The sequence below is a fragment of the Naumovozyma castellii genome, chromosome 10 (assembly GCF_000237345.1).
Source record: "Naumovozyma castellii chromosome 10, complete genome".
Taxonomy (NCBI): domain Eukaryota; kingdom Fungi; phylum Ascomycota; class Saccharomycetes; order Saccharomycetales; family Saccharomycetaceae; genus Naumovozyma; species Naumovozyma castellii.
In genome coordinates this window covers 359,550-385,354 of record NC_016500.1, presented here as the reverse complement: position 1 = coordinate 385,354, position 25,805 = coordinate 359,550, and the positions used below count along the sequence as shown (strand labels likewise).

General features: G+C 36.2%; 13 protein-coding genes across 13 annotated transcripts; 7 read left to right on the top strand and 6 right to left on the bottom strand.

The window, feature by feature from the left end:
- Window positions 1–7: 7 nt before the first annotated feature.
- NCAS0J02000 (uncharacterized protein) lies at window positions 8–679 on the bottom strand (the record flags this gene model as incomplete). The annotated part of the gene is made up of 1 exon (XM_003678469.1): window positions 8–679. The coding sequence occupies one exon, from the start codon at window positions 677–679 to the stop codon at window positions 8–10; it is 672 nt and encodes a 223-aa protein (XP_003678517.1).
- A 562-nt stretch (window positions 680–1,241) lies between these two features.
- RPS1A (40S ribosomal protein eS1) lies at window positions 1,242–2,009 on the top strand (the record flags this gene model as incomplete). The annotated part of the gene is made up of 1 exon (XM_003678468.1): window positions 1,242–2,009. The coding sequence occupies one exon, from the start codon at window positions 1,242–1,244 to the stop codon at window positions 2,007–2,009; it is 768 nt and encodes a 255-aa protein (XP_003678516.1).
- Window positions 2,010–2,438: 429 nt separating this feature from the next.
- On the top strand, window positions 2,439–4,439 carry SEC39 (Sec39p; the record flags this gene model as incomplete). Its single annotated transcript, XM_003678467.1, has 1 exon — window positions 2,439–4,439. The coding sequence occupies one exon, from the start codon at window positions 2,439–2,441 to the stop codon at window positions 4,437–4,439; it is 2,001 nt and encodes a 666-aa protein (XP_003678515.1).
- A 93-nt stretch (window positions 4,440–4,532) lies between these two features.
- MRPL4 (mitochondrial 54S ribosomal protein uL29m) lies at window positions 4,533–5,528 on the bottom strand (the record flags this gene model as incomplete). The annotated part of the gene is made up of 1 exon (XM_003678466.1): window positions 4,533–5,528. One exon carries the CDS (start codon window positions 5,526–5,528, stop codon window positions 4,533–4,535), a length of 996 nt encoding a protein of 331 aa, XP_003678514.1.
- Window positions 5,529–8,430: 2,902 nt separating this feature from the next.
- NCAS0J01960 (uncharacterized protein) lies at window positions 8,431–9,507 on the bottom strand (the record flags this gene model as incomplete). Its single annotated transcript, XM_003678465.1, has 1 exon — window positions 8,431–9,507. One exon carries the CDS (start codon window positions 9,505–9,507, stop codon window positions 8,431–8,433), a length of 1,077 nt encoding a protein of 358 aa, XP_003678513.1.
- A 2,972-nt stretch (window positions 9,508–12,479) lies between these two features.
- LSM3 (U4/U6-U5 snRNP complex subunit LSM3) lies at window positions 12,480–12,734 on the top strand (the record flags this gene model as incomplete). Its single annotated transcript, XM_003678464.1, has 1 exon — window positions 12,480–12,734. The coding sequence occupies one exon, from the start codon at window positions 12,480–12,482 to the stop codon at window positions 12,732–12,734; it is 255 nt and encodes an 84-aa protein (XP_003678512.1).
- Window positions 12,735–12,815: 81 nt separating this feature from the next.
- Window positions 12,816–14,120, bottom strand: CAR2 (ornithine-oxo-acid transaminase; the record flags this gene model as incomplete). The annotated part of the gene is made up of 1 exon (XM_003678463.1): window positions 12,816–14,120. One exon carries the CDS (start codon window positions 14,118–14,120, stop codon window positions 12,816–12,818), a length of 1,305 nt encoding a protein of 434 aa, XP_003678511.1.
- A 467-nt stretch (window positions 14,121–14,587) lies between these two features.
- Window positions 14,588–15,187, bottom strand: NCAS0J01930 (uncharacterized protein; the record flags this gene model as incomplete). The annotated part of the gene is made up of 1 exon (XM_003678462.1): window positions 14,588–15,187. One exon carries the CDS (start codon window positions 15,185–15,187, stop codon window positions 14,588–14,590), a length of 600 nt encoding a protein of 199 aa, XP_003678510.1.
- A 549-nt stretch (window positions 15,188–15,736) lies between these two features.
- On the top strand, window positions 15,737–16,117 carry DIF1 (Dif1p; the record flags this gene model as incomplete). Its single annotated transcript, XM_003678461.1, has 1 exon — window positions 15,737–16,117. The coding sequence occupies one exon, from the start codon at window positions 15,737–15,739 to the stop codon at window positions 16,115–16,117; it is 381 nt and encodes a 126-aa protein (XP_003678509.1).
- A 260-nt stretch (window positions 16,118–16,377) lies between these two features.
- Window positions 16,378–20,190, top strand: ECM30 (Ecm30p; the record flags this gene model as incomplete). Its single annotated transcript, XM_003678460.1, has 1 exon — window positions 16,378–20,190. One exon carries the CDS (start codon window positions 16,378–16,380, stop codon window positions 20,188–20,190), a length of 3,813 nt encoding a protein of 1,270 aa, XP_003678508.1.
- Window positions 20,191–20,321: 131 nt separating this feature from the next.
- On the bottom strand, window positions 20,322–20,939 carry TSR2 (Tsr2p; the record flags this gene model as incomplete). The annotated part of the gene is made up of 1 exon (XM_003678459.1): window positions 20,322–20,939. The coding sequence occupies one exon, from the start codon at window positions 20,937–20,939 to the stop codon at window positions 20,322–20,324; it is 618 nt and encodes a 205-aa protein (XP_003678507.1).
- Window positions 20,940–21,792: 853 nt separating this feature from the next.
- On the top strand, window positions 21,793–23,472 carry CNA1 (calcineurin catalytic subunit A; the record flags this gene model as incomplete). Its single annotated transcript, XM_003678458.1, has 1 exon — window positions 21,793–23,472. One exon carries the CDS (start codon window positions 21,793–21,795, stop codon window positions 23,470–23,472), a length of 1,680 nt encoding a protein of 559 aa, XP_003678506.1.
- Window positions 23,473–24,461: 989 nt separating this feature from the next.
- Window positions 24,462–25,772, top strand: ATG23 (Atg23p; the record flags this gene model as incomplete). Its single annotated transcript, XM_003678457.1, has 1 exon — window positions 24,462–25,772. One exon carries the CDS (start codon window positions 24,462–24,464, stop codon window positions 25,770–25,772), a length of 1,311 nt encoding a protein of 436 aa, XP_003678505.1.
- Window positions 25,773–25,805: the final 33 nt, after the last annotated feature.

The following is a 25,805-nucleotide window of genomic DNA, read 5'->3' as shown; positions in this document are numbered from 1 at the left end:
CGGTTTTTTATTTATTATTCCTTTTTCGGCCTGCAAAGCTCCCTAGATGTTTGTATATCAATAACGGATCACCAATTTGTGTAATCTCAGGTATTATCAAAGTCAAATCAAAGACTTTAGCTAATGCGATTTTGAAGATTTTTTGAATGTTAATGGATGCAATGGAGGATGAAAATATTAGTGGGCTATCCATTGCCTGTGCATACTTCATACTTGTTCTGGAAATTTGTTCTTGATATTCAGTGGGTAGGTCTATAAAGAGATCATATTTAGTTCCTACTAGTATACAAACGGCGTCATGATTTAAGCCATGCGCCTGCATATACCAATTTTTAATGGATTCCAAGGATTCTGGTCTTGTTAGATCAAATAAGAATATGATAACCGATGAGTTCACCGAGGCGATGGGTAACATATTAATGAATTCCTTCTGGCCTCCCAGATCCATTAACGAGAACACAATATTAGAAGATTTTATCCTGACCTTTCTCTTCAAAAGATTGACTCCTAACGTTTGTGTGTATTCCTCATCAAACCCATTTTGTGCATATTTTACCATCAACGATGTCTTGCCCACTTGAGCATCTCCTACCAGACCAACCTGAATCTGTATTTCCTCAGGTTGAGCCAAATTGGCTTCTGAGTCCTTGCTTGTCCTTGCTCTGTGTTCACTAGCCATAATTGAGAAATGAAAAGCAAATTAAAGTAAACAAATCATTGAGTTGCAGCGTATATCAGATAAAGTTTTAAAGTGCAAGTGAACTGTATTATTTCTATTATTTTCATGTTTTACCCTTTTAAGGAAACATATTGACAAATTAATTTCTGTGACTGTCCACCCAGACATTCTCTAACATCCCGACATACAAATATGTTTTCTAAATTTTTTATTTTTTCAATTCAATTTCAAAATCCAATGTGAGCGCGAAAAACGCTAGAGAGAGTGGTCACAGGCTAACTGGACAGAGACTATCTGCTTCTAGGCTCAACATGAACCAACCTGCTTTGCCTGGAGCTAGACAGAGAGTCCGTTCCGCCAGCCCAGCAGAGTTGCCCCAAGCCCATACCATCCATCCATGCCAGTAAGTAGCCAACATCTCATATTGTCAAATCTGTAACAAAGTGTCTACCTGAAAGAGACTCTTTTAGTGTATACTGTATCTTTTTCGTCAATTAAGGTTTAGTTCTTGACATATTTTGGAAACCCCTCCATAGAACTATATAGAACCAATTATTCAAAAATGGCTGTTGGTAAGAATAAGAGACTATCCAAGGGTAAGAAAGGTTTGAAGAAGAAGATCGTTGATCCATTCACCAGAAAGGAATGGTTCGACATCAAGGCCCCATCCACCTTTGAAAACAGAAACGTCGGTAAGACTTTGGTTAACAAGTCTACCGGTTTGAAAAGTGCAGCTGATGCTCTAAAGGGTAGAGTTGTCGAAGTTTGCTTGGCTGATTTACAAGGTTCTGAAGACCATTCTTTCAGAAAGATTAAGTTGAGAGTAGATGAAGTTCAAGGTAAGAATTTGTTGACTAACTTCCACGGTATGGATTTCACCACTGATAAGTTGAGATCTATGGTTAGAAAATGGCAAACTTTGATTGAAGCCAATGTCACCGTTAAGACTTCTGACGATTACGTTCTAAGAGTCTTCGCCATTGCCTTCACTAGAAAGCAAGCTAACCAAGTCAAGAGACACGCTTACGCTCAATCTTCTCACATCAGATCCATCAGAAAGGTTATCTCTGAAATCTTGACCAAGGAAGTTCAAAACTGTACTTTAGCTCAATTGACTTCCAAGTTGATTCCAGAAGTTATCAACAAGGAAATTGAAAACGCTACCAAAGACATCTTCCCATTGCAAAACGTTCACATTAGAAAGGTTAAGTTGTTGAAACAACCAAAATTCGATTTAGGTTCTTTGATGGCTCTACATGGTGAAGCTTCTGGTGAAGAAAAGGGTAAGAAGGTCTCTGGTTTCAAAGATGAAGTCTTAGAAACTGTTTAAGTGAATGAAAGGAAAATGAAAGGTTAATTCAACAACAAAACAATTAATTAATTATTTGCATTGCATATTCCATTTCTTTCTTTTTATCTCCCCTTTAACTAATGAGTTGTTTACATCCTCACAATTCTCAATCCCCAATGTCTTCCATTGTATACCAAAAGTGTATAATTTACAAAGTCTTTTATTAATATATAAAGCAAATATCATATGATTTAAATAAAAACAACATAATATAAAATATCGAATTAATGATCAGTCAAAATTGCAAACATAAAACCATGTTAGTGTCGCTACGTAATATTAAATGAACATTTCAACGTCGCGCAAATATCAAAATCTAGCATAATTTATAAAGTGGTATTATAAACTTCACTAATTGATTTCAGCTCGTTATTAACCTTAACCGTTTCTAATCAACACAATAGTGCAATGTTTGCAGATCAATTATATCTTTTGGCATGCTTGTTTGCCTCAAGAGCAGATTCAGAGAATCTTATAAGAGTGTTACATCATGTTGAGTACTCAATGAAATTTGTTAAGATCGTATGCATCCTTTGGCCAGAATTGAGTGACCCTCTATCTTTAAGATTCTTATTTAACCACCAAAAAGATGCTCAAGTCAAACCAATGACAGATGAGGAATTGGTTGTTTCTTTGTTAGAAAAAGATAGCATGCTGATACCCATGGTCGAAATAAATAATGAAACAGTTTCCAATAGACGACAACAATTAGAACAATTCATTAATTCCAAATGGGATTCATTAACTTCCATTAATGATATAGACACATCCTCCTCGTCATCATCAATTAGTTGGCTGAGTAAAAGAATTCTTCTTTGTAACGATTCATATCCAGGTGACGTTTTCTTTTACGAACCTTTGTGGAATTTACTAATTAAAGATGGAGTAGTGTCTGAGAAAGATCGTCTATTCCAATGGATCAAGGGAATCATCATACCGCTACATTCTATAAGTATTAGAACACATGCGATGACCAAGATTATAGATTTTGAAAAGATGAACGCTACGGTCACTTTCCCATTGATATTAGATGGTAAAATATTCCATGAATTGATTCCATACTTGGATTTTACTAATTTATCTAACGAGTTCATTGAAAATTATTTTACCAATGAGAATTTCCTGCTAGCCACTGTACAAAATTATGATATCTTTAGGAACATTTTCTTTGCCTTCTCTAATGAAACATCCAAGAGCAATTTTGACAAAGTGTGTGGCAACGTTGCAAACATTCTTTTCGAAAATAGCTCTAATTTATTAAATTTCAAATCGCTAGAGGAATTAAAGAATATACTCAACAGGATTCCAAAAGATACTCCCATTGCAAAATATGACATCACAGTTGCTGATGTAACGGAATATATTCGTTATATGGAAGTTATGTTATCAAATTACTCTTTAAAGGAAGTATACACGATATCACAGGAGGAAGAATCTGCACAGTTGGCCCATTTTGCATCTTCTTGTAAGGAAGAATTAATGGCAGCATTGAATAATAACGAAGAATCCACATTATCTCAAAAATTAAATTCATTGTATACATTATCCAATGCGTCATCTAGTGTATTCAACCGTTTATCTACCAAAATTCAACAATCAATTCTCTTAGAGACAGTTTTGGATATGGGCCAATTTGACATTCTTCATGAATTTATGAGTGAATACGGTTCCAATTTAGAGACTGATTTATTAGAGAAATATTTTTGGAAATTTTTCAATAATGCCACAAATGGATCATGTAAGAGAGCTGAAATGATTAAATCTCAAAAAACACTAAACTTATTATTGAAGCAAGATGCAAAGAAATATGAACGATTACAAAGTTTATTAGATGTAGCTGATGAAATATCAAGATATTCCATGAATTTAGGGAGAGGTATTATATTTAAACCTTCGAACATTTTAGATTTCCAAGAGGATCCCTACCAACTTATTTCCACATTGTTGGAACTAAACTCATCATTGTATAAGGATATACTGGTGACGTTTACCATTTTGAAGAAATTATATACTGCCTTAGAGAAATCTTCTCTCAGGAGTACAAACTTTGATTACGAATATGATAAATTATTAATTATTCACATTGATCATGCCTTAGTTAATATGGATTTCCCATTTGCATTTAATATGACTAAAGAGTTGTTAGAGAGAGAAATGAAATCTGAGAATGATGACTTGATTCGTGATCACTGGTTAACCATCTTCCAAGTGGGCAAATTTGTGGACCCTAATTGGCTTGACAATGAGATTCCTACGGAGATTTTAATGTCACAGATGGAGGTCTTAGCTGAACTATTGAATGTCTGTCCCGTGGAAGAAATAGAAATAATTACCTCACATTGGAGTGGATTAGAATTGGAATTAAGTGCAAGAGACTTGGTTAAAGATAAATATTCACTTGCATCTTAAGTATTTAGTAAAACGTTTTTAGATACATCTAAAAAATCACACGAATACTTTATTATTATTATTTACATGTCATGTTAAGACCGACTATCGATTTTATATACTTTTAACTCCTTCTTCTTGAAGAATCGGTTCTGCAAGGGATTCTGCCTTTTTCAATTGTTTAATATATTTGGACATAGTTTCTATTTCATCGTATCTATGAATCTTATTATTTGAATCCATTCGTAGTTCTTCAATGGCATCGCATGCTTCAACGCAACTGTTGACATCATTACTTGCCGTAAACACGACAAATGCCTCAGCAATATCTTCAATGGGCCCCCCTTGCAAGATTTTTTCCACCTTCTTCACATTTTCTTCATCCTGGAGCATTATATCACGTTGTTTCAGTAACCACTGTAACTTCAAGTTAGCTACGAACTTAACCCCCTTGACAAACTTGGCATCGATCAAATTATCCTGAACCACCTCAGAAATGCCAAACAAGGCCCATTGACACCTTTCTAGCATTTCATAAAATGCATCCTCTTCTTGACATTGCAACAATTCATGAGCGACCTCCTCTTGTAACTGCACGGGATCTACAATATCCTTTGTTCTCACATATGACCAATGTCTTTCACTAAGGACATGTCTAATTCTCCACATGGTGACCCTACACTTCTCTGCTACTTGAGAGAACGGATCCGTTGGATCTTGAGATTCCGTATGTAAGAGGTGAGATTCTCTAGCTAGCACGTTACGTTCTCTTAAGGCAGTCAACCACAAAGAATGCAAGTCATTGAATGATTTCCTACGTAGTTCGGGGATACTCCAGGGACGGGACTTGGTATCTAGTTCATCCTGCGACCTGAGAAACTTCTTATCGTGAAAAAATTGCCAGAGAGGATGTGTCTCTGGGGTGATAAATTGAGAGTTTGCTGTGGTTGGTGGGATTGGAGCCGTAACCTTTAATGTGTTTAGATGATGGCTGGTTTGCGTGGGCTTCCTTGGATTTTTGCTGGGTTCAGGCTTTGGTTTTGGTTTAGTAAACCTTGTCCTTACCAGAAGTGGAGATCGAGTGTGAAAGTTTCTGGATAGTTTTAACATTGTATATATTATTCTCCTGTATTGGATTTGCTCATATTCATATTCAGTGTATCACTCTTGTTCGATATAACGGTTTCATTGATTTATTTAATTTATTGAGCCGGGTTACCAACCCTGACACGATTAAATAACTACAGTCCTTTGACTACTTAATGAAGAGGTTGATGAAGAACGCCACACAAAGCTGTGTTGCTCAACCTAAACCAGATACTACCGAATCCATTCTACTTTACAAAAAACTCCTTCTTAAAAATGTTGCACAGCTCGAAGCTTTCTCAAAAAGCAAATGTTTTTTCTTCTTCGAAATAACTATATGACAGAAAATATAGCCGATTTTTTTCTTCCTCAGAACAAGTTTTGTTGTATCCTTAAGGTAAATATAGTCATTTCAAATTACAGTAAATATTGTAGATATATTTTTACCACGTTAATACTGACCTTGGGTATGTGCCAAAAGGGAACGTTGTATTCAACAAGACCGTTACCAAAATAATTGACTATCACACCTTGTGGGAGAAGTAGCAACATTTTTTAGACCTTCAATCACAGACATATTATAGATTGCCCGTGTTTGGGACAATATAAATGATGTGTTAGACTGGACAATAGAGTGTGTTGCAACATAGTTTTTCACCCAATCTGGAGGTCTTGCATTTACATCTTAACCTAATTTTTTTTTCATACCCCCTTCTCCAAACACTCAGCTTTCCAAGTATCCAAAACCAGTGGATCAAATTATGGCTTTTTTTAACGGTATATTAGGGGTTATGATAATAAATCTCCCTTTTCATATCTTTGTTATTTACCCTTACCAACTCTGAACCTATTATTTGGTGTGTCTATTTACTTGGTTTTCAGTTGGAGTCAAACCTATTAAAAATGTAAAAAATCTTAATTATAAATACCTGGTAAGGTTCTTTATTATATAAACAACCCTAAATGAGTAACTACGTCCAATTTGATATACGTTCAGGAATACTATATAAGCTTGGTCTATTTATGATAATTACCTAAAGGGTTCCAACTGATACCAACTTCCTCATGATAAGTTGAATGGTAAGTCGACAACGACAACGCTCGATGGGTTGGATCAAGATTCTTCAATGACACGGTTACCCTGAGTGTTGGGGTAACTATCCGCGTCTAACCCTGAGTGACTGATCAGGTCTACTCTTAGTATTTCAGCTAATACTATCAATCCATACTATAGGTCTCATAGACTACTATTAGGTATGGTTGTGCTTATCGAAATTTATTTAACAATATCTAGATAAGAAACAAGGTTTGACACTCACAATATATATTTACTACCGACCAAAAATATAGACTGCATACAATAAAAATTAGAGAAACTGGTCACAAAGAATTATAACGCACGATAGAGCAATCATATGGCAGTAGATAAGGTGCTCTTCTAAAAACGTTTTCATGGCCAATCCAGGTATACCAAGCAGTCCCAATTCCCGCTATACCAGTTCCAACCCCTACCCAATTATTAAAGATTGGGTGTGCAAAATTCAAAAAAGCACCAGTAACCGTCACAACACCGGTTGCAACTCCAGTAGTTTGAAGGTATTTTCTGATATCTTGCACCTCCTCTTCCGTACAATTAATATCTCTCAGTAAGGATTGAATTTTCGATTCGTATGAGAAATACATACGGGTGAAGTTCTTGATGTTACTAGTAAAATACTCATTTAGGGCGTCACCTCTATTGGACAAAACAAAAGATCTTCTAAAATATAGTAAACTTGTTTTGAGAAGTAGAACACGAAGACTAACTTTTTCAGAAATCTCTTAATCCGATGTTTATCAACAAAGTGCTTTGGATTCCAGCGACTTCTCTGGAATGACTTTCTAGTCTTTTGATACATTTCATCTACCTCATCTTTAAGTTCGTATGAGTTCTTGGTTTCTTCAAAGATCCATTCGTATAGACTAAAAAGCCTAGGTGACCTATCCATTCAATACGTTTTAGTATCCAGAGTGGGCTTAACCTTGAAGTCATTGATAATGAGAATCTATATATTCCCCAGCTATGATTACGGTCTCTTACTCCGTATGTATAGTTATTGTTAGCCTCAAAAGAGCGATCATCATAGAAACAGCATGTTTCTCGAATCTCATCAAAAATAGGTTTTTCAGGAACTTTGGATCAGACCTTTAACCTTGTGGAGAGAAGAGCCAGTTGACACTGCCTTGGGAGAATTGAAGACTGCATTGGCCTCCCATTCATCTGAACCAAATGAGAGTTTTATTTGGCCATCAGGCTCTCATTATTTTTTAAAGTTCCTGAAAAACCTATTTTTGATGAGATTCGAGAAACATGCTGTTTCTATGATGATCGCTCTTTTGAGGCTAACAATAACTATACATACGGAGTAAGAGACCGTAATCATAGACACCCTTTTCAGGAAATCATAATATCGAGGAACAGACAGAAGGAAACGAACGCAGTGTATTTATATGTATTTAATTCATTGGGGAAAAGGGTCCAATCACCTCTGTATTACTCCAACAGTTGCAACGGCTGAAGGGAGAGTGGATTATACTGCTGTAAAGAGGAGAAAGAGAATGGGTTAAAAATGGCCATTGTTCGCATTCGGAGATCCTCTTTTGTGAAATCGGAAACTCGGGCCGAGTCGGATCGAGTAAAAAGAAGAAAAAGAGGTGATGGGCTAAAGGAACAGAATAGTCTTCCAGAAATTACTTTGTGAACTGGCTATATTGCTGTTCAATGTCCGATTTTCATTATTTGCAGTTTTGATGCCTGTCATGACACAATATCTTATGTTCTAGTATTACTGAGATTTATCAACTAATGTCCATGTATGTCCGAGGATATTATTTACTTTCTTGTTATATATTTGAGACGCTTCTAAACGTCAATGAGGAGCGTGTATTAGATCCTGGAAGCATAAATGCTCTCATCGGACTTTGTGGGCGTATGCCTATGCCTAGTTGGAGGTTCGTCATCCATCACAGGTGGTCCCAATGTCTCAGTGATGCCTTCGTCATCCATGAGGGTGTTGGCAACTTTGACAATATCGGCATCTGTGTCCACTTCTTCGTCTACCTTCTCTGACAACGTTTCGAACTTGGACCCACACGGAATGGCGTTCCAAACTTTAGAATAACTTCCCAACCCATAAGTATAGATAGCTGATAATTTGAGCCTTGCATATTCATCTATATTGACATCTAAATTGCAATGCGAAAAAAATTGATATATTTTATAAGGTAGGTCTTTATAAGGAATTTCTTCCAAGCTGCTTCTGACTCGCATATTTGTTTGAATGAGCAGTCTTTGCAACTGCCACGCAGTCGCAGGCTCACCCCTCTGCTTCAATTCTTTATAGAAATGCTGCCAAAGGTCCCAAAATGGGAAATTTAGTATATCGTTCGTCCCGGTCATAATCACAGCTGGTGGGTTCTCACCTAGCGAGCAGTCTGATTGGACACTTGTAATACGAAGATTAGCATTTTGATTGGATGGGACAGGCTCTCCTCCATATATTCGATCCATTTTGGGATCATAGGACTTTAGGGGTGGCACTTCTTTGGCCAGGATAGAGTTGAGCCTCTCATATCCACCAGCTTCAATGATCTTCTTTTCCACTACACTCTCCAGCCCCCACTTGCTGACATCAGAAAGTATAAACAGAAAATGCCTGTTCCGGTTCCAGGGACCACGTATTATCAAAACCTCGGTCGTCTTGTATCGTAGAGTACCTCCATTTCCAGTTTCAGTCGCATCTCTATTTTCCTTTTCGTCCTCGTTATTACCGTCATAAAGCATATGTATTTCGTCGAAGAGGTTGCAAAGCACTGGATGCCTAGAGACCACGATGTTGTAGTAGTCGTTAATACGCCACTCTTCTTCAAACGACGCACACTCTTGGAGTTGCTTCCGTTTCTCCAGCTCTGAGCAGGTGCATCTGGGCGTGCATCCGTCTCTCGTAATCCTAACACGACTCATAACCTAAAAGAGAAGTACCAAACTAATGAATTGGGGATGTGCCGTTTACCGAATATCTGTATGAGACTTGCTTCTAGCAAATTGCATTGAAGTTGAACAAAAAAGGACAATGGTCACTGGAAAGAAAGGAAGGGCACTGAAATTGTATAGCGCAATGAAAAAAATGTCAGTAAATAAGGTGAATAAAAGTAGCTTAATAGGATAAGAAACTGGTACAAAGTGGGAAGATCAATCCGAGTTGTCATTAGAAACTTTGCGACACCTATTACTCTATGCACCAAATACTTGCAATGTGAAGGTTTGGACATTTATGAAGTCAACAGTCATTACAGTATTCTTTTTATGAGGAGATCATGGAATATATACATAACGTTACACTCTAAAAAGAACCAAAATTGGTGTGACCTCTGGCACAAAGACAAAAAATGTGTTTTTGTCTACAATATGGTTTTCAGAAACGTAGGGGAGGGGGAATGGCTAGACTGAATAAACAGAAGAAATTTTATAGCAGTATATTTTTATTGGAAATGCTTTCCTAAGGTACACCATTTTACAATAACGAGTTGAACCAGACCTATGGATGGAAATGGAAAGTACATCTAAAAATCCATGAAACTCTCCGATATAACAAGTAAAGAACCAAAAACGTATACCAATATCCTACGAAAATCGGATATAAGGATTATGGCAAGGGAAGATGAAATATGGGGACCTCGTTTCCGATTGAAAGTAAATGCAAATCCCATATAGTCGCAGAATGTTTTCCAAGTAACTCATCGTTAATTCAGATAATACACGAATTTTTATATAAAGGTATAGTTACTTGGAGGGAAAAAGAATTATATTGTTTTAACAATATGAACTGCTACAAACAACAACATTTCTGCCGCATCTTCCTCTTCCCAAAGAAAGAAAAAATTCCTCCAGTAAATTGATATCTGAAATAGCTGGTAAAGGTAATCAAGTTACAAAATGGGATAAATTTCTGGATCCAAGCAAAATATTGCACTATAACTGCAAAAAAAAATGATGTTAAAGTATTTAATAACATTATATAGGCTTCTGGTAATGTATAAATGGATCAGTCAAGTGGTCATGCATGCTAAAATAAAATGGCAGTTATCGTCACAAATGTCGTCGTCTCTTCTTTTCGCAAAGTAGTGTTATCATTAATGGTCCTAGATGAAACTCCAGTTTCAAATGAAACTGACTTGAATCATATTGTATGTGATATCAGGCTTGATACCAAATACTACACCATTTGGAATAAGTTCGAACATAAGGCTCACAGACATGCTTTCAAATATTTCTCCTAAGTTTAGATAGGTAAGAGCAGTCAATATATGCAGGTATGTACATGTTGAGAACAGCTGGTATGAGTTCATCTTGACCGTTCTCACACAGCATCCCACTTTTAAGTGGGAGTCACATTTGAAACCCGTATATCTCAAAACATACTGGAGAGTATAGCGATTCACCTTTGAATCATTTTTTTTAACAAATATAGAGCTGAAGTAAAAAGAAGGAAAGGTAAGAAAACTCACATTTTTAATAAAGGGAGGAGGGACACATTCTGTACTTGCATTCATTAGTGGGGGGGGGGCAAAAATTAGCTTCTCTCAGGACGATAGAGTCCAGCTATCTGTTTCTTGATGTTTTCGATACCTCCATAAGTTTGTAATATTGCATTCACATCAGACTCAGGTACATTATTGAGCATACTGAAATGGGGTATTTTATTTGAATGCAGAACAAAAATAATCAAGGTTTTCTGAACCTTATAACTGAATTTTTCATCTCAACTAAGGCCAGGGGTAGAGCATAGACACTGATTGTAGTGTGAAAACAATTCATAAATCCCACCCAACTCCTTGTTCCTAAATATGGTAGCATCAATTAGTCAAATCTCCACGTAGGGTTAAAGGACTTACATACTTGTCTTCTCTTCTCCTGCTCTTTCCTTTGAGTGTACGGATTGTCCCTCGCATTGCCTAGTGGGATACTTTACAATATCAGTATATTTATTACACTCCCAAAAAAAAGAAAGAGCCTTAGCTCGGCTGTTACAGATGGCATAACAATATATTGAAGTAATGCAGTTTCTGTTAGATCATGCTCTGTATTCATCTTAGGTTGTGCTTCATTCACTCTTCTCCTCAGAGTCGTTCATAATTGAAGTTAAATAAAACTCCGAAAATTGTCGATTATGAAGAAGGTACGTAACGTCAATAATATTGAATAAAAACAGAATCTGATAAAGAGAAGAACGAGGGAAAGATGGAAAAAAGGAGGTATACTGCCTATGTTTAATTTTGATGAGGATGATCATTATAATTAAAGTGGTGCGAACAAAGATGATTGAGACTTTACCAGGATATGGATATTGTTAACGAGAAGATCAAACGTAGTAATACGTTATATGAAATCAACGGTAATTGATGCTCTCAAGCAAGACAATAGGGAAAGACCTACTCTACGCTAGCAATGATAGACGTCGCTTAGAATAGCTGAAATAATGGATGCTATTCTCCCTCAACTTCGAAATGCGAATGGGATTTAACAAACTCAAACTACATGGTAAGCAAAACATTGCTCTTACTCTCCTTGTTTTTCTATTCCCAATTATTATTCAGCCTTATATAAAATCTTATGAGTACTATTCTCCTACAAGTACGATAAATTCATATAACAATCATGTGCTCTCCCTCAACATTACTTGCAGAACACTTCATTTAGATTTGAATGTCTAACGGTACAGCATTAATAGTCCTGAAGATAGTTGCATTTATGTTGTGGGTTCTTCAATTGTATGTAATAAAAACATCGCCAAAAGCTGATTTCTTGAAATCACGTGCCACGAACGTAGAAAAGTATTATAATGTAAGGAAAAAACATGGAAATATGTATTTATCATACGAAAAGCTTAATCATACGTAATGCACAGAACACGAAGATAAGCTAAAAGAGCAACTATGTCATTGGAAACACCTTTAGACCTTTTAAAATTGAATCTAGATGAGAAAGTGTACGTGAAGTTGCGTGGTGCACGTTCGTTGACCGGCACGTTGCAAGCTTTTGACTCTCATTGTAATATTGTACTAAGTGATGCTGTGGAGACGATATATGAATTGGAAGACGGTGATTTGAAGAGCACGGAGAGGCAATCAGAGATGATCTTTGTCAGAGGAGACACAGTGACGCTAATAACGACCCCAGAAGAAGAATAATGATGCTTTTTCAAAGATAAATAGATGCTATAAGAATAATATAATATAACATAGTAATACGTACATAGATACAAGCAATTCTTAATGATTTTCTGCTATGGGAGCATTGGGTAACAATTTCAAACATTGTTTAATTACATCTACACCCTTCAACAAGTCTTCCTTGGAGATGACCAATGGTGGAGCTAATCTTATGATGTGGTTATGGGTTGGTTTAGCCAAAACACCGTGATCCTTCATCAATAAACACAAATCCCAAGCGGTCCTTCCATTAGCCAATTTTGGATCGATCACTATGGCAGTTAATAACCCCAAACCTCTCACTTCTGAAATGATTCCGCCAGATTCCTTTTGCAATTTCAATAATTCATTGTTTAGCAATTCACCCAAAGTAGCGGCTCTCTCCACTAATTTTTCATCTCTGACGACCTCTAAGGCAGCTATGGCAACACGGGAAGCCATTGGGTTCCCCCCAAAAGTGGATCCGTGAGATCCAGGAGTGAAACAAAGCATGATATCCTTGGAGGAGAGAACACATGAAACAGGTAAAACACCACCAGATAGAGCTTTCCCCAATAGTAAGATATCTGGTTTCACATCAGTGTAGTGTTCAAAACACAACAATTTACCTGTTCTACCGATACCTGTTTGAATTTCATCGCAGATCAATAACACGTTATGCTTCTTACACAACTGTTGTACTTTGGGGAAATAATCCATAGGTGGTACAACAATACCAGCTTCACCTTGAATAGGTTCCAAGATCACTGCGGCGATGGTATCTCCATGAGATTCGAACGCCTTTTGTAAGTCCTCTACGACCCCATATCTAATCATGTCTCCCTTCCATTGTGAAGTTGTATTATGTAAAAAGGGACCAAAATTCTTTCTTGAATCTTCTTCATCAGTGGACAACGAAATGGCACCAAAAGTTCTTCCATGGAAATTACCCTTGGCACCCAAAATGACAGCATGTCCTGGTTCAATCCCCTTCTTTTCGTACCCCCATCTTCTTGCCAACTTCAATGCGGTTTCTACTGCCTCAGCACCGGTATTCATGGGCAATACCATGTCGTAATGGAAGTATTGCGTCACAAACTCTGCAAAACGAGCATACACGTCGTTCGAGAATGCACGTGATGACAAAGTCAATTTAGAGGCCTGGTCGACCAGAGCAGCGATGATGTGAGGATGGCAGTGACCCTGGTTGACTGCAGAGTAGGCTGAAAGAAAGTCGAGATATTCTTTTCCTTCAGGATCCCAGACATGGACACCCTGTGCCTTGTGGAAGACCACGGGCAAGGGATGGTAGTTGTGAGCAGAGTACTGGTCCTCCAATTGGAAGGTTTGTTGCGAGGAGATGTTAAAGAAGTCTTGTTGTGGCATTGCGTGTTAGTTACTTGGGGTGTCAGGGGAAGGAAAGACTGGAAGAAGGCTTGAAGAGGGAGTTGGAGTAAAGGTCGTTGTATTTATACCTTTCCTTCCATCCTTGTTCTCGGTGTGTCCTGCCGTTAGCTCTCGGAGTTGTATCGCGCGCAGTGAACTGTCGTTAGGGGATACTGAGGTTCTTCTTTTCTTGTTGATATTTTGTCAGAGTCAAGAAAAAGCTATTAACAGTCGTAATTATGGGAATATTTTTATGTGTATACTACATTTGAATAATTATATTTTATGTAATAATCTGCGGAATAGCATTGCGTATAATATTCTCTACGACAAATTTATCGACTCGTTGGTCATAGCCAGGTAATACAGATGGGCGTGCAAAAACAGCTTTATGGATCACCCAGCTTAGGATGGCCGCCCCAATCCCTACTACACCGGTCCCAACCCCCCCCCCCCCCCACCAATGACTAACTGTTGGGTTTGCAAGATTTATTCCGGCACCGGTGGCGGTCAAAACATCGGTAATGTATGATTCCGGTATTTCTTAAATAGTTACCAATCTCCTCCATCTGTTGCTCTGTAGCATTCAAATCTTGGAGTATTCTCTCAATTTTATCCTTGCATAAATTATAAAAACTGGCTGCCCAAATGACTTCTGGCTTGATATGATTCTCCACATCATTACCACGAAACAAAATGGATAGATCCATGATAATACAACACCATTGTTCCGAAAAATAGAATAAAAAAGCCAACTTTCTCAGGTATTTCTTGATCTGACGTTTGTCATAGTAATACCTTGGGTTCCAGCGGCTCTGTTGAGCTGCCTTAAGAATGGTATCATAATTGTCCTCAAGTGGGTCCTTTAATTCGTGTAAGTTCATTTTCATCTTTCTTATAATCCACCTATACAAATAGGAAATTCGGCGTGAACCGTTCATGTAGCGAACCAGTTCCTTAAAGTCCTTAGCACCCAAAAAGCTAACAACGACCGTTACCTCTTCACAAAATAAAACATAGAAAATATGTGGCTTATCATAACTGTCTATGAGGGAGAACCTATACATTTTCCAATTGAGATTTATGTCATTGATAATGTAAGTGTACGCATTGTCATCCTTGAAATGGGGGTTATCTGTGAGCGAACATGCCTCCAGGATTTCATCAAATACTGGCTTACCTGTGAAGCTGTTTTTGCACGACCATACTTACCACTGTTCGTAACTTTTTCCCTCTGGCCAGTATAGTCTTTCGTTATTCCTCGTAACCCTGAATACGAACACGATTAGGGTGAGGCCCATCCAAGCTTCATTGTTGCAAGAAGGTCCGCTAAGCTATATGTTATGCGGCATATGTAAGACAATATGCAGCACGAATAGAAATAGAACTAGCGGTGAAGCTATTACGTGAGTTTTAGGCTCTGGTTCAGTGGGAAAGACTGTGGTTTTGGTTGTAACGAGCATAATAAGGTGCACGCAATCTCTCTAATAAATATCTGGGTGTGTTGTTGCCCATGACAACAATTTTTTTTCCATGGCGGCTAATATATAAGCGCGGTAGTTTCTCGTATCATCCATCCATCTTGTCTGATCGCATCTCCAAGACAACAAACAGACATGATGCACCCGGGAAAGCAGACCCAGACAAGCAGTGTGCCGGCTCCCCACGAGCAGTACAACTGCCAGCAACAACTAAGTACGGTCGGGATGAGGATAAGACAAAAGATTGACCAGGGCTACCAGTTCGCAACTACAAACAACGTCACGGCCGCCTCCCTCGACAACACAGGGGCCCCAGTGAGAGATTACGCCTCCATGGTCGTTCCTCAGTTCAATACCAGGCTTACTGTCCCACAATCCAATTTCCAGCCGCCCATGTTGGTCAACCAAAGAACGGTCTCGACATCCTCCTCCTTGGACATGTTTAACAGACAACAGAAGAATTCCTTCGAGGAAGATGACGAGGAAATTCTTTACAATAGGAAGAGAAGAGTCTGATCTTCTAAGATCCGGCCGTATTTGTACCATACATACTTACTTACCCTCTAATTCTAGTTCTAATCCGTCCATTCAATCATTTATTAGTCATTCATTGTATAGATATCGTTATATCAATCGCGATGCACGGCCCGACACCTTTTTTCGAACAAAATTGATAATAGAGAATGTCAATCGAGTGAAAAATTCCCCTTGTAATCGATATTATCACTTGCGGAACTTAATAACACAGAACCGTCCATCCAAATCCACATCAGAACATGGGTAACTCCGATTCAAAGATAGATTTACTCTATAAACAGCATCTCATTAACTTAGCTCGACCGGATCCAACAATTTTCGCTAATAATATCGCCTTAGCTAACGATCAGATAAGTACACCTTCAACTCCGGCTATCGCTACTGCCACCTCTGCTAATGTGCCAGCATCAAAGAATGAGGTGCATGCTCCATTAACCATACCAATTTTTACAGATACTGTCTCTTTAGAAACCCTTGTATCCCTATACAGTAATAATAATGACAATCGATCCTCTTCACCCATCGATGATAAACTGATATTCCATCAGTTTTACCTCGATTTTAACGCCCTAGCAATAAATCTTTCTATTGAGTCGATGAATCAACTAATTAACAAATCAGAATTGAGACAACTTTCCAATTTGAACAATAAAAATTTCTTAAATTTAATGAAATTTAACTTCTTGCAAATCATTTTCCAAGTGAATTCGTTAAATATTCATTCTATTACATTATTAAATTTGCAATTATGGAAAATCCTTACGTCTTTGAGAATATTGACAAGATTATTACCCATATATTACGAGTCTTCACCTGCGACTGAAAAGGGCTTCATATGGGATAACGAATTCATACAATCGATATTTGGTTGCCAATCGACGCTCCCCTCTCTGGGACTTGCAATCCTGAATTCATGTTTACGATTACTGTTTATTGAAGGTTTTACCATCCCATCCATAAATAATACACCGGGTACAATAAATATAGACTACATTTGGGAAAATGGGATAGAAACAATAGACTCGCATTATTTACCCCAATTTCCCAAGTTTGATGCAAATAGATTGGAAATCTTGAATTTCATCATCACATTATCATCATCTAATCTATATTCTAACACTCACAACGAAAACATTGCATTGAAACTCATTAATAATGAACTAAACCATAAGAACGTCACGAATCTGATAGCTTCCCTAATTAATGTATCCTGTAGAAACGCATTAAACGCGAAATTGGAAACATCCACTCCATACAGGGATTTCAATTACAAACAATCACAACAGAATTTATTACCACAACTAAGGTCAAATTTAGTTCTTTCTTCATTACAATTATTGAATTTATTGTTGGATGAACCCTCGACCATGAAGGAAGATTCAATTATATCGTCTTGGAAGAGAGAACGTGATTTGAAGTTAATCTTATCTGCATTTGCAAAGATTGTAAGGTGGCCTCTGGATTCCATGATTGAGAATGAATCAAATATCTTCCCCTTTGGCTCCTTCTCTAATAACAACAGCAATAATAATAATAATAATAGTAATAGTAATAATAGTCATAATACTAAGAACAGTAAAGAAATTGAGGACCATAATGCAAATTCTCAAAGATTAAGAAGATCATATTCAGATACCTTGCAAAAATCACCAAGTAATGATCAGAGTTCAAACAAGATTGAGGAACATGATAATGATTTTGCCCTGCCGGATATATCTCCCACATTTTTGCAATGGGTTCTTCTCATACAAAAATTAATCGACGGCAATACACTGTTTGAAAATTACTTTTATGATAGGTTTGCTAATAAATTCATTATACTGACCATTTACTACATTAAATTTTATAATCATTTGACTGAATTAAACACCACTTTAATCCCAATACTAATCAACTTTTCACTGAAATTATCATCAAAGACATTAGTTCAGAATAAATTTTTGCAAACTTTTACAAATAATTACTATAATAACAAATTACCCAATGCATTCAAGATCTCAAATGTGTCTGTGCCATCATCGTTAACATATCGTGATTTTGCCATTATTCATCTTTGTAACCTTTCCATAAATGATACAAGATCAAATTTACAATTACGTCCTTACCTTTTCGAATTAATTTATAATTTATTGTTACCACCAAATAAAATAACCAAGGAAACAATGCCACCATTATCCAACCAACATGATCGCCATCATACTCAACATACTTCTCAGACGACAACTATAAAGAATACGGCGTTGAATTATAATGCATCATTGGCTATATTACACTTATTAGCAAAATTATCCAATAAGACATACCTATCATCATATTCACAATCTACTACGTCGAATTCAATGGTTATAAACTCATATTTATCATCTCCCAGTTTCAAATTGGACCTTTTGTCAATATTATTAAGAGTCATCTCCATATTTATTATTAAGTCTTTTAAGGAAGCCAAGAATTTGATATTTGTGCTAGCAAGGCATCAGGGAATCATAATCCAATTGAATGATTCGTTGATTTCCATTTCGAGACAAATCCAATCCAATCAATTGAAAATGAATGATTTTTTACAATTTCAACCAAACGAGCTAAGTGGCGGCACAATTATTAATGGCAATAATGATTCAAATAGTAATAATAATAGCAATTCCAATATTAATCAAAACGATCCCTTCATTGTATTTAATAAGAAATTACCAAACTATGATGACACGACAATGCAACTTGATGAAGCAGAACAAGATTGGAAATTAAGCCATAAACTCTCAAATACAGAATCTCCAAATAAAAATATACAAATAGTAGAGCATTTGGATTATTCCTTACCATTATTATGCAATGATGCTAATGCCAATGATCTTTCCAATTTTGAATTAATGAAACCGAATTGGCCTCTTGGGATTAATTTTAAAAATCATGGTAAACATTTGCAGAAATTGAATCTTATTGAGTCATGGTCAGGTAATGATTCTTTGAAAATGCTAACAAGGATGATCAAAATTTTCTTAACAAAATTTCCTACAATTACAACGATAACGACAAACAATTATTACAATTTAATTGATCAATTCGATTCGTTTGAAGATGAGTTTTTTAAAATAATAGAAAAGGATATCCCCATTTACATTAAAGAGATGGAGATATTTGAACAATTATCCTTAAATCTACCGAAGAATTTATTAATTAAAGATTGGAATTTTACCTTGTGTTGGGCAGATATATTCCATTCGCATTCCACTCCATATATATATCATCCGGAGTATGATCTGTTACAACTATTGGATAATAACAACAATAGCAGCAAGTTACCGCAACCAAGACATAAGTCGTCTACTTCTAATTTAGGATTTAATACGTCTTCATCATCTACCATTGGTTTGGGTATTGCTAAGGATAATAGGAACTTTCAAAAGGAATCGACAGGCACTGGGACTCCAACCCACCTAGAAAGATACACTTCTAATAACTCGACGTTATCAAGAACTACAAGTAATGGATCATCAGTAATGAATTACTTTACTTCTCAACAGTCTCAACAAACACCACAATCATTGAATGACATGGATTCACATTTAAATAATTTACCGTCACAATCAGCATTGGATCTTATCAGTAATCCAGCCATTTCAACATCTAGCACATCTCCGAATGTGAATAGTAATAACAATACTAATTCTACCACTAATAGTGCAGCATCTAGTCCCTCATTTTTTAGATTTTCTTGGACAGGATTTATTAAGAATGAACAGGAAACAATTCAGGAATCACCTTCTGGTAACAATACTAACTCTTCTCCACCAAGGGTGAATCCTTTTACCATGGACACTGGTTTAATAAGATCAAATATTTGGGCAGGCACCAAAATAAAACTTTTCCCGGTAAAGAAGGATACTAAGGAGGAATTTTCATTTTTAGATATGACATCTTCATTGTTGAAGAGATTTAGGTTCAACACATCTGGTTCGAGTGATACGATACCTGAGAGTCCTACGACTGGAAGACCTTACACCCCAAGAAATTCAATGTCGAGTACATTTTCTCAATATGGCAATAGACAATAGTAAGAAAAATAAGGATGATACCAATAATAACTAATAATGACATTTTATGTATGGTACATACATATATATATATAGAGAGCCCATAGGTATATTCTATTTAATATAAAAGTTTAATGACAATCTAATGAACTTCAATATTTTCTACCTTTTCCCTTCTTTTGAACAAGTTCAAAACCATCGTCATCTATTATAGGTTCTTGAATCAGGTTTGGTCTTTCTTGGGCTTGTTCATCCATATCAAAGTCCTCATCTTCATCTCCACTACCGTTATCATCTGATGAAGATTCATCATCATCATTATGAATATGAATATTTTTCTTGACTTTTTTAGTCTTTTGCTTCTCCAACCAATCCGAGTATAATTCCTCCACGGTTCCATATTGTAGTGCATAACATTGATTATAAAGATCCAGTATTCCCTTTGAGATTGGTAAGGCCGAGTCATCTTCCACATTGGTTTCGAATTCGTCTACCATAGCATAAAGCAGTGTCTCCTCAATCAAGGCAACATCAACCACTCTCCCCAACTTGAACAAGTCCACGACAATACCAGTAATCCAATCTCTCTTTTCCTCTGAGTCTGGTCCACCCCATTGATTTTCTACAGCGGTATCCAGAGCATCCCATTTGTGAACCATCATGGAAACGCCTAGCTCAAAACGGGCCTGCTGTTTCTCATCCGGAAAGCATAAAGTGGATTGTCCTTCAGGTACTTCCACGAATTCAGTGATATCTATTGTATTGCTCATTAGGTTTTGGATGGGGTATTGCAGCTTTTGCTCATCGATTCAATAAATGAAATCGATGGAATAATAAATTTTTCAGTTTTTTTCCAAGCGATGAGAGATAAAAAATGTCAGTTTTTAAAAATATAATGAATGAATGAGCCTTTTGGAGGCACTAGTTCGTACTAACTAGTGTTACAAGAAAGTGGGTAATTCAGTGTTTGAGTTTGCTGTGGGGGGAAATGGGATATAAGTTACCTAGAATGGAAAATGCAAGATACGAAATATATAAAGAAATAACTTAGTCAGCACTATATTAAACGATATAAAAATATTGTTCTGAGAGAAAAACGAAAAGCGAATACATATAGACCTGTTGCCTAATATAGTCTGCTAGTTTCTTTAACGTTAATTCAATCCTTTTTACTAATAAAGCAGTGTAGCGCTAACATCGAATGCTTGATTTTTCAAAGGTTACAGGGTAAAGGGTCAGTCGGTATCAAGGTTATACTACGAGGAGTATACATTCACCATTTTTCCTGCTCTACTACACTTCTTTGCTGTTGTTTAAACGATGATAGTTCCCATACTGCTTTATATATAAAACTTCAAATGGCAGCACTTACAACAGAATCAGCCTACTATTACTACCATTTTTCTCTCAATAAATAACCATCATGATCAATAAATTGGTATATTTCTTATAATTTCTGTCACGATCCTTAAGAAAATCCCGAAATATAATGAACGAGGCGAAACATAAATGACAAGAGGACCATGACATGGATATATATTGACAGCTTCTCTTTCTCCGATCTATCTTGCTTATCGATTGTGCAAGGTTATACTATATCACAACCCCATTAAACAAATAAATATGGCTTCCACAGTAGAAGGCAAAGATGCTATCAAGATCGTGGCCCCTAAAGAGACCACAGTACCCAAGATTGACCTTACCACGTATACTTTAGAAGACGGCAGGAAAGTGTCTACCAAGGAACGTGTGGTGTCCGAGGTGACTCAAGTGACTAACCATATTCCTACAGATGATGAAGTCTTTGATTCCAAGACGGGACTTCCCAGCCACAAGTTTTTGAAGGAACATTTTATGAAGGAAGGGAGATTGACGGAAGAGCAATTGACCAAAATTTTAATGATGGCTACAGATTGTTTGTTTGAAGAACCAAACGTCTTGGAGGTTCCAGCACCTGTGACGGTGTGTGGTGACGTTCATGGCCAGTTTTTCGATCTGCTGAAATTATTTGAAGTTGGGGGAGACCCTGAAAATACCTCATATTTGTTCTTAGGTGACTACGTTGATAGAGGTGTTTATTCCATTGAATGTCTTATTTATTTATACTCTTTGAAATTGAATTATAAGAAAACTTTTTGGTTATTAAGAGGCAATCATGAATGTAGACATTTGACGTCATATTTTACTTTTAAGAATGAATGTCTTCATAAGTACAATAAAAATGTTTATGATAAATGTTGTCAATCGTTCAATGCGCTACCGCTGGCAGCTATCATGAATGGGCAATATTTCTGTGTCCATGGTGGGATCTCCCCGACTTTAAAAACGGTGGATGATATTAATAAGTTGGAAAGATTTAGGGAAATTCCATCAGGTGGATTGATGTGTGATTTATTATGGGCCGACCCAGTGGAAGATTATGATTCTCTTGAACCAGCATCCAAGGATAAATTGCATCAATCCTTATTTATCCCAAATGAAGTGAGAGGTTGTTCTTATGCATTTACTCACAAGGCAGCATGCGATTTCTTACAAAGGAATGGATTGTTATGTATCATAAGAGCACATGAAGCTCAAGATCAAGGTTACAGAATGTATAAGAATAATGACGCGTTGGGATTCCCCAGTTTATTAACTTTGTTTAGTGCACCAAATTACTGTGATACTTATCAGAATAAAGCCGCCATATTGAAATACGAAGATAATGTTATGAATATTCGTCAGTTCAATTTTACCCCTCATCCATATTGGTTGCCTGATTTTATGGATATTTTTACATGGTCATTACCATTCGTTGGAGAAAAAGTGACTGAATTATTAGTATCCATTTTGAATATTTGTACAGAAGAGGAATTAGAGGAGACATCTTCACGACCATCAACACCAACAACTACAACGACATCAACAACCAAGACAGGAACACCAGATCAACAAGTGACATCTGTAGCAGACACTGAAACAAAGAAACCACTCTCTATCTTAGAAGATGAACGCAGGAAAAGAGCCTTAAGAAATAAGATTTTGGCTATTGCCAAAGTTTCCAGAATGTATTCTGTGTTAAGGGAAGATAGTGATAAAGTTCGACATTTAAAGGCCATGAATGCAGGTGTATTACCTCGTGGCGCTCTCGCTCATGGTTCTGAGGGACTAGAAGAAACACTTTCCACTTTTGAAAAGGCAAAGAAGGAAGATAGAATTAACGAAAAATTACCACCTGATTTGAAAGAAGCTAAGAGGGAAAATAAACAGTTTTATGAAAATATGCTGAATCAGGCTTCAAAGGAAAACGATCTAACGAAATGAGAATTTTTTAAATACATTCTTAACTAATCTTATATATCGGAAAGATTAATCACAGACGGGTATTATTGCTACCTTTCCACGTTTACGGTAATCTCAAGTGTTTAAGACCATTTGTTGGGGGTTACTTTGGGGGGGGGTGAATGCGCTGTTGTCAAATATAACGTCAGTGAATCCTCTGTCTTGTCTAAAGAGTACATAATAGAATAATAATAAAATACTTAGAAAAAATATCGAGTTTAGAAAAGACACTGTTGTTGACAATTGTATTGAAATACTACCATTTCTCTCCTTACTTATGAGCTTCGAACTAATTATTCCTCGAAGATTTGAAAAGATTATTTGTGATACTCAATTTAGATTAACAGCTTCTCATTACCTTTGATATACACATAAATGTAACATTCTTGCCTAATAAAGTTTATAAACTAGAAGCTAAATATCTTTATTTATTTTTGGTCTTTAATTGTTAAGAAATTTTACAAAAATAGTTAAAATTTCTTATAAATTTAATATTCACTTTAAAGAAAATATATTCTATTTGTTAAAAATTTAAAGAAATTTTGAATTGGAAACCAAAGTAAAAAGATTTACCTAATCAACTTTAAATTACTTATTCAAGAATTTGGGGTTATTTGTCATGAAGTGATATAAATTCACATATTATGAGAAGTACAAAGAGTTCTTTAATACAAAAATTTATTCTCAAAATGCCAAAAACTAAAATTATTTTCAAATATAAACACACCGCTATACCAGCAAATCAACCATTTCTTGGAAAAGGATAAAGTAGAGTGTCCAGTACCCTTAAATACCCATTTGCCCTATATTTATTCTTCACCGATTGTATTATTTTGTGTCATTTTTACTGTGAAGGTGTATTACTCCGAAATTCTCAGAAAAACGTCATGACAAACTTGACAGTATGAATAACAACATGAATACAAGATACAAGATACAAGATAGAAGGAGGGACATCTACAGAGAAAGTTATGAGATTGGATGACATATTGAAACAACAATCTGAGATTAACAGTTTGATAGAAAGTTTATCCGTTATTCACAAGAAGGCTTTATGCGACCCATCGTTATCGTCATCGTTGGACAATATTAGAAATGATATAGAAGTTTGCTTCAATGATCAATGTGTGCTGAATGACATGCTCACTTCACATAACGGTGAAATCAAAGAAGAAATTGATGCTCTAAGAGGGTGTGAAAAATCCTTTGACAAGTGTAATGAGAAAGAAAAAGAATTGTTACAAAACTTAAAGTTTTGGGACGAACGAATAACTCCATCATCCTCATCAATAATCGTCGATGAACTTACAAAGATAACTATTTCGTCAAGTTATAGGTCACCACTGAATAGATATATTGAACTTGTTGGGGCTGGAAATACTTCTTTAGGAAATAGTGAAAGTGGTGACGACACCCACATGAGCGACGTCGATTTGCTGAAGTCAATTAGAACATTAGAGATAGCCAATGAAACAAATACAGCAGAGATAAAGCAATTAGAAAGCTTATTAACCACTTTTAAAAAGGATAACCAATTTATCCAGAAGGAATTGAAGATTCAAACGCTGAAAGTAAAATCTGAAAGGAATAAAATAATGGACGGACTCAATAAGATAAAGGAAAGGAAGGAAGAACTAATGAGCAAGGCCAATTTCCCGCTTGAATCGTCGTCAAAACCTGCTTCTTTAACCTCTAGACTCCTAAACATGGCAATGAACGACAATAATAGTAATTCTAATGATAACAAAAATCAGGTTCTAGAGGAAACTAAACATTTTAAACATTATGTCAAAATTAGAATACAATCATTGGAAGATCAGCTTGCACAAGAGAAGGATAACAATTCCAATTTAATCACAACCAAAAATGTATGGAGAGAATGTATCAATGCTATACATGATTTGGAAGGTACATTGAGAGTAGCCATTGAGAACAATCGATTTGAAGTAGAAGAAGTAAAGAAAAGAATTGATAATACCGTGAATTACTTGGCAAGTTGCATCGAGTCTTCGGATAATAAAATTTTAAGAACATTAATTTTGAATGAACAGGAAGTTTTGGAAAATGCAATAAAGGAACTCGGTTCAACTGATAAAAGAAAACCGGAAATGATATATGATTCATCTTCGAGAACAAGTGATAACAATAGTAAGAAGAATATAAGCCCTCCTTTTTTAACTGTCAGTAAGTCTCCCCCGAAGATTGGTCTTTCCGACAAGACAACTAGTGGTAACTTAGAAAATCTTACAGTGGTGAGAAACAATATAAAGAAAAACAAATAAACAGAAATGTAATGATAATGATTAAATTATATA